The following is an 11,891-nucleotide window of genomic DNA, read 5'->3' on the forward strand; positions in this document are numbered from 1 at the left end:
CTTAAGCAGCAGTTGCAAACGGCATGCAGTTATGCAACCCGCAAATCAAAAAATGAGAAAAATAAAGCAAAGAGCTACTACGATAGATCAGCCACAACCAAAGATATCAAAGTGGGGGATCATGTGCTGATATTGAAGCCCCAACTATTAAACAAACTTGAGCTAAGGTGGGCGGGACCTTACGAAGTCTTAAAAAAAATCGGAGACTTGGACTATGTTATTAAAACAGGGGACAGCACTAAGGTGGTCCATGTAAATCGGATGATGCTGTACCATCACAGACAAAAACCAGACGACAGCAAGGGACACCCCATGTTAGCGGCAGTGTCAGGAGTGGTGGAGGCAGAAGAAGAAAACCAAGTATCACTAACAGATGAGGAGGACATGGAACCGGGTATTCCATTGGACACAATAAAAACTCCCGACATACTGGAGGAAACTAAGTTAAGTGATATCAAAATAGGAGACACCCTGACAAAAACACAGCGGACGGATCTAGACAAAATTATCCAAGAGTACACAGCTGTAATTAGCAACTTACCTGAAAAAACAAGTTTACTAGAACATAAAATAAAACTGACCAACACCAGAGCAATAAGAACGAAACCCTACTGCATACCATACGCCCGAAGAGAGCTTATGAAGAAAGAGATGGACGAAATGGAGAGACTGGGGATAATAGAGAGGTCCGACTCCGACTTCAGCGCACGTGTAGTACTAGTTAAGAAAAAAGATGGGTCGACAAGGTTCTGTGTAGACTATAAGAGACTTAACGCAGTCACAGTCTACGACGCGGAACCCATCCCAGATACAGATGAGCTGTTCGCTAAATTAAATAGGGCAAAATATTTTACTAAACTCGACCTCACAAAAGGGTATTGGCAGATCCCCATGCAAAATGACAGCAAAAAACTCACCGCATTTGTCACACCCTGAGGCCTATTTCAGTTTAATTACCTACCCTTTGGCCTATGCACGGCACCCGCCACATTCGCCAGATTAATGCGAGTCGTATTAAAAGACTTGGAAAATGTGGTGTCATTTTTTTATGACATCTGTATCTACAGCGAGACATGGGAGGAACACCTTATGGCAATAAAGGCGGTGTTCAATAGATTGAAGGACGCGGGCCTGACAGTAAGACCTGCCAAATTAGAGCTAGGGTTTGAAAAAATTAATTTCCTAGGGCACATAGTGGGGAGGGGGCTACTGACACCAGAGAGAAACAAGGGAAACAAAATCTTAAACGTAGCAATACCCACCACAAAGAAAGAGGTAAGATCATTAGTGGGTCTTATAGGGTATTATGCTAAATTTATACCAGAATTCAGCGAGGCCAACGCAATACTGACAGACTTGTTAGCAAAGGGTAAACCTGAAAAGGTCGTGTGGTCGGATGAATGTAACCGTGCTTTAAGACTGGTCCAGAAACACTTGAACTCAGAACCATTTCTTATTTTACCTAATATTAATGAGCAATTTATTCTCAGGACCGACGCCTCGTCACGGGGTATCGGGGCAGCCTTGATGCAAATGAGAAATGGGGTCCTAAGACCAGTAAAATACATCAGTAGAAAACTCCAACCGAGAGAGACTCGGTACTCTACTATAGAAAGAGAGTGCCTAGCAATTGTCTGGGCCACAGGCAAACTAGCGTTGTATTTATACAACGCTAGCTTTGTACTGCAGACGGACCAGCGTGCTCTAAAATACCTTCATAAATGTAGGTTCAATAATGCCAGACTGACACGCTGGTCCTTACTGCTACAGGAATATAAATTTACTATAGAACACATTCCGGGGAGTTGTAGGTTAGACTAGAATAGGATAGAATGATCTAGAATTAGGGGAGAGTGAGTGTGTGAGTTGAGTTTACCCTAGAATATTGTTAACCCCGGTGTGTTTGTGTATTGTTATCCCAAGGTCGAATGCGGTATAAAAGCTGGAGTGAATGGTTGTCAGGGGTTAGTTAGTTGGCAGGGTTAGGTCGAGGGCTATATTGAAATGTGATATGTGAGACCTAATAAACGTATCGAACGTTAACCCGAGTCGTTCTTGAATTCGAATCTAACCCGGGACGTACCAACTGTTTTTCAGCATCGTTCTGTCCATATACCGAGGTCAATGAAACAGGTGAACTCTACCTCACCCGCCTCATGGACCGTAACGTTTGAAAGTGTACATTATATATAAAGGAGAAGACTATATTCCTTATTTATGGCTTGATGCAACGACAGCTAGTCGAAACATCACTTTCCTGTGCACTTGCTTGGCACCCAAGGACAATTGTATGTCTTGTTGCCGGATGTCGCGAAAACGCAACAATCGCAATCGGAAGATAATTTCCTAAATTATTCTCTTATGTGAATTATACTATTAATTTGTATAACAGAGTGAATAATAAAGCTATTAGTATTATTGTTGTAAAAATAGTTCACCTATTTGGTAACAATAATCAATATAAATAGGCTGAGTTCACGAAGACATTTTTTTTCGACGCGCGTAAGTCAAGAGAGTGTGACGTCATAAATTTCGATTTGACAGAGTGACCAGTGGTACCGAGACGACTGTCTAGATGTGCTCAACCCAAAACGACAGGCAACATTAGGATACATGTACCAACAAGTATACGCTAAGCAAAATTATATGTCACGTTTTAGTGACAGTCACAATTAAGCGTTACGTGTCAACTGGTTTTGCGCCATTGAGGCCGTTGACTCCGATTTCAGCCTTCTTTTTTTTTTTGGATTTGCTTCCATAGCCTTTGTCCAACCAAGAACAAACTACAAGGCAGCAGTTGTTTTAATTTTGGAGTTGTCTCTCATAGAAGAGTGGCTGTCCCCCGCTAACGAGCCTCATCTGCCCGATGGTTCGAACTCGAGACTTTTCGGTTTAGCAACCATGAGCTTTACTGACTCGACCACGCCGACCCAATAAAACACTGAAACAGGAGAAATGTTTATTTGTTTACACAAAAACACAATGTTATAAAACTATACTGAAGCATGGCTTCTGCATCTGATCCATCCACTTTTAAGTAAAGTGCTTCTCTTTTCTTCATGGCAACAATAGTAGTGCCCCAAGCAGAAGTTAAAGCAAACTTTACACAAATTAGCTTTTGCAATTCGTTATCTCCCTTTAAAACACTAACTGTAATTTGTTTATCTTCACGCCCCTGTAAAGTTACAATAACAAGATAGTCAACATCATCTGGTGCTTCAAATTTTCCTAATGTCTGATTAAATTGACTGCCATTAGGTTCCCACACAAGTTGAAAAGTAGAAAGAATTGATCCAGCAGTTACCGGTGTGTTGTGATCTAGGTAGATGTCACACATGTAAGGCTTATATACACGGGCCTCTGTTGATAGTAGATATTAGTGATTTCATCTTTAAAAATGTGTGAGTCCACACGTGTATCAGTGTGGCTTGTCGTTGTTGTGTGGTCAAGGTGTGGGGGAGAATAGGCGGCTTGTGTGTGTGTGATAAATGGTCATTTTTAAAACATTTTTAAAAAATACATTTATTGATACCTCTGCATGTAGCCTAAAGTATACGTGACACTAAACAGACGACTTTAGTTATAATAAAATAATGTAAACCAATAAATGTACTGTCGGTTGGGAACTGGTGGATGTGATATTTTGTTTTACAACACGCCCAGTACAAGAAAACCAAAGAGAAAAGGGTGTGATCGGGCTCCCAGTGTTCCCGAGCGACTATCTCAGTCCCAGGGATTTGTTGAGTGGCGTCCTGCACAGAGGGTCAGGATACTACCTGATGCCCTTAATAACTTACTTTAAGGTAACTTTCGCACACGTCGGGAGTAGCTGCTACTTAGTCCTGCACCAAATTGATGCAAGACCGGATGACGTTGTAATTTGACATTACATTTTAATATTCATTTAGCTTTTGGAGAAAAAACATTATTTAGAGATAAGTAAAATATCTTAGCAATTTGCTTTAAAAAAACAAACATATATACTAAATCATTTTACAATGCATACATCAGAGTATAAATTACCAATGATTTTAGTTATTGTTTGATAAACATTTATTTTATTGGAACATTTTTAAATAGAATAAACGTGTATGTTTGTTTTCTTGTTGTTGCTTTTTAAGAGGTATTAAATTAAGAAGTATATTGAAATAGCAAATTCATACATTTAAGGACCTGCATATCAACATTTGAAACAACATGTGATGAGAAAATCAGGTTTTTAATATCCTAACTTGTATTAAGTCACTTTAAATACACAATTGTTTTTACAGTTTGCCTGTGAAATTTTACAGATCGTTAATGCAACTATTTACTCTACACTGACGAAATTGTTTATATAAATTAGTGAATGGCTGATGTTCTACCTATTGTAGGGTACAGGCACCTACACATACACGATCAGCTAGCACATAGGCCTACTCGCCATGTACTGATCATACCTTCAAACAGTAGATATAGATGATAAAGTCATTTTATGTTTAAAATGGTTGATAACGCTAATAAAATGTGTCAAATGCTTATCGAGAAGATAAATGACAGGAAATTAAGCCAAAGAACGGGTCAGTACAAAGTACACATACAACTCAGACATAACTACATGAAAGAGGTAACTTGTGTTATTGAGGTGATACATTGTTTATTGAAGCAGAGCGACAGTTTGCTACTACTGGAACTAGAGTGTCTAAAACAAACGCTATATAACTGAACACTTTGTTTTATTCTTTTTGTCAAAAGTGAGTTTATATTTTAAAATAGTCACGTTTATGTAAAATCCATGCTTTACACAGCAGCATAATTTCCATCAACTTCATTTTTACAAGCCTAACAGGCTAGACAACTGACCAATCACAAGACTACAAACTTGAGTTAATGCCCTTTAAATGCTCTGAAATTCATTCCTGTTAAGTAATGTTTATATAAAAAAATCAAGTGTTTGATTATTCGATGTCGAGAAAAGATTCGTTATTTTAAAACGTCATTATAAATGCGTTATAGTATGTGAATTTCTGTTTAATTCAGATGCGTCCTAGAGTGCAAGTCAAATATGTTACAGAGCACATGAACTATTTAGAAGAAAAGATACACGTCATTAAACCTGTGGTTGAAGCTTTGCAAGCTGTAAGTGGTTATTGTCTCTACCTGCATTCATCATTGACTTTGTGCTTTTTATATTGAGCATGTTGTAGATAAAGATAGAGTATAGTATTTAAAAACTAAAAACATTAAAGAAAACAATTTTTTCAAATAACATACTGACACACATTTAAACGCTAAGACATAATGTTTTATGTCAGCAGGCTGTAGACAAAAGTAAGACTTGGTTAGAAGATAAAAGTGACAACGAATCTTTGACATACTGTGATCTATGTCAAGAACTTGAATCAGCTACCTTGGCCTTGTTGAATGTAGCGGCTCATATCTTAGGTAAATATTTTAAAATATGTCTCTTTTATTTTAATTGATAATCTGTTAAATCTCAATAATTTAATACAAATAATAAAGTAAAAACTGGACAATTAAATATGTTTTGTATTTATTTAAAATTAATATATACTAGCCGTCCCGGCCAGGCCCTGCTCTGGCTTCTGTGAAAAACCTTTCTGTTAAAGACCATTACCTGTGTGTTTAGTAATCATCATAAACCCGGCATTGCCCACCCAAACCACAACCAACCAAAAAAACAAAACGCAAACATAACGCTAACACAATTACAATTACAAATACAACGAAAACAAAAACCTAACAACAACCCAACCACAACCACAAACACCAATACAAACACAAAGAAAAAACAAACAAAAAAGAAAACGAAAACAAAAACCTAACAACAAACCCAACCACAAACACCAATACCAACAACAAAAAAAAAACGAAAAAGCAAACGAAAACAAACCAAATCCAAACGCAAAACCAACCAAAAACACAAATATAAACCCAAACAAAAAAACACAAACAAAAACGAAAAAAGAAAGAACAAAAACCAACCAAATCAAAACGCAACCACTAACGCAAACCCACCTAAACACAAAGAAAACACTAACGCGAACATAAACGCCCGGGGCGGAATCACCTGTTTTAGCTTAATGAACGACTATAGTACCCCAACTTATTCATAGTCTTTTGCACTCACTTAAACGAACGCGCATGTTTCAATTTGATGAACAATTATAATACTCCAAGCTTATCCGTAAAATACCTACAACATTTGCACTTGATCAATCCCCGCTAATTATGTAATTTTTTTTCCCAACACCAAAACAAAGTAATTAAAAAGTAAATTATTTTCCACAAAATGCAATGGTTTTATAAAGGGAAGTAATTGTGTTTTCCTAATTTATAAAAGGGAAGTAAGTGCTATAGGACTAAATAAAGACATAATTAGAATTTTTGTAAAAGATTATATTTTTTTTAAACTTGTGTTTAATGAACATGCCGACAATTATTACTATAATTTGAAAAATGAAAATTATTTCCCAACACTTTCAATAGTAATTTTTTAGCTCATAAATTTAGACAAATGCGCACGATAATTTTCTAACACTTAAATTCATCCAAGACCAACGACAAATATATTCATTACATACAGAACTGAGCTTTATATATTAGATTCATATTATCAAATAACATTAATCATTTATATCAATTCTAAAGAAAGTATTTTACATACAAAAATTAACACACAAACTTGCATTAATAAATATTCAATACTATGTAAAACTACAACTGAATTATTATTACACATATTTAAATTAATTTATGTTCTCTGAAAATTACAAGACGAAAATAAAGACATTGTTGAGAATGGAAGGTCATTTTCATCTCAGTCTACCTCACAAACAACAACAACAGAAGAACATGGCCGTAGACAGTCAACAGATCAAGTCCTTAACGAGCCTTATAAACCATCAGGTATCTATGCACACATATTTTTACAAAAAAAAAAAAAAATTAAGTTAAAAAAATATTTTCAAGGTGAATGATTCAAATATATTTTCTTAAAGGAAATGTAGCATATTATAATGATTTTCAAACTTTATTACTATTGCGATTGACTTAATTTTATACAGCCACAGAAATATTAAGTCGACTTGAGCAGATAGAGACAGCCATATCTTCTCTACAAGACGCTAATGACAAGTCTACAGATGACATATCAGAAATAAAACAATGGAGAGACAACTTTGTAACAGAACAGAGTGACATGGGGGTAAACATGAAACAACTAACGAAAAAAAAAACAGACTTTTAAAAACCACATAAAACAAATGATTGAAAACGATAACAAAGTAAAGGGACTGAACGAAGAAATTGAAAGTTTAAAAAAAAAAAAGAAACCAAGTCAAACAAAACACTAGAGAAACTGTCTCTAGATATGAAAGAGTATAAAAACAACTTACACAAAGAAATACATCATCACACAGATAAAACAGAAAGTATAACCCAAGAAACTAAAAGACATTCTGATCAGATTATATCTTTTGAAAAATATATTAATAAAATATTGTGTTACGTCCGGGTTCGATTCAACTCAACAACGATTCGTTACACATATAGTATACATTTTATTTGGACTCAATTCTTCACATAAGAGAGTATCCCACGCCCTAATCGCTACCAACTAACCGCTGGCAACCATTCACTCCAACTATTATACCGCATTCGACCTTGGGATAACAATACATCAACACATCGGGGTTAACAATACATTAGGGTAAACTCAACTTACGCACGCACTCTCTCCTAATTCTAGATTATTCTAACCTATATCTATCTAACCTACAACTGACCCGTTGGTCGATACATCCTAGGTAAACATTCACATTTATAATTAATTAGGCACACATTTATACACCTACTTTCAAGTTTTCAAGTCTATATATTATAACCAAATTGTAACATGTAATTAAAAGTCGGTTGATTACATTTTTTGCCAGTCATACTTTTGATTTTGAAACTAACTTTAAGGCATAAGTTAATCTAAGCAATTTTAATATGCAATAGAAATAGTCAAATTAAAAATAATCCATTTAGCACAGTGTGATGTACAAACTCCTGCAACAAAGATTGATGCCTATTGACAAACTCATTCAAATATTAAACCAGAACTTGAAAACTAGAGAAGAAAGAATAAAGAAGAAATTTGTGTAATAAAAACAGAAAAATAAAACTGCAACGCATTAATTATTAACACCTTGTTATTAGTCCAATTAATACCCCCTGATTTCGTTAATTAATTTATATTTATAAACATCTTTAAATTATTTTTTATTCTTACAAGTTGCCATTTCCAATTATTGTCAGTAGAGCTATTGAAGTTAAACGTAACTATGCGATTGTTTCATTTATATAATTTATATTTTGTTTTTATTTAGATTGACAATATTGAAAATACTATTTCAAAGTTGTCCAAAGAAGTTCATCTGATCGGTAAGTGTGCTTTGAAAAACAAAAACAAAAAATGAAACTAAATAAAGAATTATCTTAAAACAATAATGATTTAACGGTAAATATACTTTATTAGTGGTAATAATGTTACGCAACTAATACTATGACGTACACTAAACGATGCTAACCGATCTGTATTCAAATTAAAACTTTTGCTTACCTCTGTTCAATATCTCTCCTTTCTCTCCTTTTCAACACCCTCCCGACTTGCAAATATTGGCCATTCTCTTTCACGAAAAGACCATAACGTGATGTTCGTAAGCCACACAAACCATAACGTGATGTTTGATAGCCAGACATACGATAACGTGATGTTCGTTAGCCAGACAGACCATAACGTGATGTTAGCCAGACAGACCATAACGTGATGTTAGCCAGACAGAACATAACGTGATGTTCGTTAGCCAGACAGACCATAACGTGATGTTCGTTAGCCAGACAGACCATAACGTGATGTTCGTTAACCAGACATACCATAACGTGATGTTCGTAACCAGACAGACCATAACGTGATGTTCGTTAGCCAGACAGACCATAACGATGTGTTAGCCAGACAGACCATAACGTGATGTTCGTTAACCAGCCAGACCATAACGTGATGTTCGTTATCCAGACAGACCATAACGTGATGTTCGTTAGCCAGACAGACAATAACGTGATGTTCGTTAGCCAGACAGACCATAACGTGATGTTCGTTAGCCAGACAGACCATAACGTGATGTTCGTTATCCAGACAGACCATAACGTGATGTTCGTTAGCCAGACAGACCATAACGTGATGTTCGTTAGATAGACAGATCATAACGTGATGTTAGTCAGACAGACCATAACGTGATGTTAGTCAGACAGACCATAACGTGATGTTCGTTAGCCAGACAGACCATAACGTGATGTTCGTTAGATAGACAGATCATAACGTGATGTTAGTCAGACAGACCATAACGTGATGTTAGTTAGACAGACCATAACGTGATGTTCGTTAGCCAGACAGACCATAACGTGATGTTCGTTAGCCAGACACACCATAACGTGATGTTTGTTAGCCAGACAGACCATAAAGTGATGTTCGTTAGCCAGACAGACCATAACGTGATGTTCGTTCGTGATGGTCACATTTTATTCTCTCATTAATTGACTTTAACCTGAAATGAAAAATACTAAAGGTAGACTATGCAGATCTTGTTATCGGTCATTATTAAGTACAACAGAACAATTTTAGCTCTAGTAATTCTTGTTTCAATAGATAATCCATATACAATTAAACTGCCCGAATGGTCAATTGCCGAATGCGACAAATGCCCGAATTGATACTTGCCCGAATGGGACAAATGCCCGAATTGATACTTGCCCGAATGGGACAAATGCCCAAAAGCCACTTACCCGAAGACCTTTTGCCCGAAAAATGGTAACATTACAGATGACCAAATAGTCATTCTTAATCAACTTAAATGTGAAATTTTGATAATTAAATAAATGTCTTACCAAATTGAAAGGGAACAAAATACTGTTTAATATCTTCAAGCATGCATTATGAATTAATTAGTATTTCCTATATTATAGAAAGTGTAGGGCCTACATCTTTTGCTATCTATGAAACAAGACGAAAACATAATTTTCACTTATCTGATGTTTTTAAAATGATTCTCACTTTCTGTATTAAGTAATAGATTCAACACATTATCTAAACAAGCTGCATTAAATGAAGATCAAATATAATTGACTACCTTTAGTTTTTAAATTCGCTGCCTAAGGCTCGCTTCATTCAATTGTGAAATAGTCATCACACAAGTTAAGCATAACAAAATAAATCAAACAAACGCGTCTCTGTTCAACGTAACGAGACGCCGCGCCGACTACACCGTGTCATAAACGCTATCAAACCACCGCAACACGTCGGCTAAACAAGGTTTTCAAAACTTACATCAAGAGAGTATAAAAACACCGCAGCCAACATAGCATTACATTATTAAAGAACAACGTTTTTTACAGCAATATCTCAATTTTCAAACATTAAATGTTAAATCTTAAAAGTATACACATTTTCAAAAATATAAACACATTTGTTTTTATGCCAAGAATTGTGTTATCCTAAAGGCAAACTTGAATTGATTAAGAATGTCTATTTGGTATTTAAGAAATGTTCATTTTGGAAAGTGTCCATTCGGAAATCGGCCTAGGGGCAAACGGCATTCGCGCAAGTGTATTTCGGGAATTTGTCGTACACCCGGTTTTAGCATAACGTATTAAACATTTGTTGTACGTTTTGTGACGTTTTAATTGACCTGCTAAACTGGTAAGGTCAATACGTGGGAAACGATAAACTAACACCACACAAACTAAGGACCGTACTAAACTAGTGATCTAGTGTTTCAATTTATCGTCTTGGACAAAGTTATGTAAACATTATAGATTCTTATATACAGTTTATGTTTTACAAAACACATATAATGAGATGATAACATAAACTAATGAAACGACAATTTACAAATATTATGGATCAAGTAGTCAGAACATTCGTAAAATTAATCATATGTTTTCTAATCAACAGAGTCACGTGTAGGTCACAGATATGCTTGTCATGTGGCGCTTGATCTCGCACCCGTCAGTCTTGGATTAATTATTTCAAGATTCTGGGATGTACGTGAATATAACGGTCAACATTTTAATCAAACAACAGGAACATTTGTATCACCCCATGATGGTTTATATCTTGTCTGTGTCAGTCTAAATGAAAGGGAAGATAAACAGATTGGAGTTGGTGTGATGGCTGGAGGCAGGTGCTGTACGGCTATAGAAGTGAAATGTGCCGCCACTAGCGCTGCTGGGTCAGTGGTTGTTGACATGAAGAAAGGTCAAGAACTTTACTTTAAAGTGATTCAATCAGATCAAGGCGCAAAGTTATCCTGCTACAGTAGTTTTACTATCGTTAGTTTATAGAAGTACAACACAAAACATGGTTGATGGTAAATTCTCAAAACAGTAAAACTTGTAACCAACATGTTAAGCACACGCTAACAACTTACTACATGTACATAAACATTTAATGGTTTGTATGTTGTTTTTTTTAGTCATCATTATACAGTTCTAACTTTTTCAATGTGATCACCAATTAATATATTGTACGTGACCACAATAAACATATCTTTCTTCTTCTTCTTCGTTCTTAATTTTTAGTGTTGGGAGGGATCCAGATTTATCTGCCAGAGAGTTTGAACTCGAGACTTTTTTCGAATTTATCATACATGAGCTTTTCCGACTCGACCATGCTTCCATCACAATTTAGGATTACGTGTAAATGGGTTATGCGCCATTGAGGCCATTGACTCCGATTTCAGCCTGCTTTTCTTTTTGGGTTTGCTTCCATAGCCTTTGTCCAACCAAGAACAAACTACAAGGCAGCAGTTGTTTGATTTTGGACCCCCAATAAACATATGAGATACATCAGT

At 35.7% G+C, this 11,891-nt stretch overlaps 1 protein-coding gene across 2 annotated transcripts; it reads left to right on the plus strand.

Moving 5' to 3' along the window:
* The first annotated feature begins 4,580 nt into the window (after positions 1-4,580).
* On the plus strand, positions 4,581-11,891 carry LOC131947318 (uncharacterized). 2 transcript variants are annotated; one of them, XM_059308512.1, is made up of 7 exons: positions 4,581-4,606; positions 5,020-5,118; positions 5,298-5,424; positions 6,778-6,909; positions 7,068-7,207; positions 8,373-8,427; positions 10,994-11,891. In XM_059308512.1, the coding sequence occupies exons 1-7, from the start codon at positions 4,598-4,600 to the stop codon at positions 11,380-11,382; spliced, it is 951 nt and encodes a 316-aa protein (XP_059164495.1). In that variant the 5' UTR covers positions 4,581-4,597; the 3' UTR covers positions 11,383-11,891. The 2 variants fall into 2 exon arrangements, with proteins under 2 accessions (XP_059164495.1, XP_059164496.1); XM_059308513.1 differs by lacking the exon at positions 4,581-4,606 and adding an exon at positions 4,633-4,733 and having other exon boundaries at positions 5,295-5,424.

The sequence above is a fragment of the Physella acuta genome, unplaced genomic scaffold (assembly GCF_028476545.2).
Source record: "Physella acuta isolate Inbredline_101_S28 unplaced genomic scaffold, ASM2847654v3 ptg000592l, whole genome shotgun sequence".
NCBI lineage: Eukaryota > Metazoa > Mollusca > Gastropoda > Physidae > Physella > Physella acuta.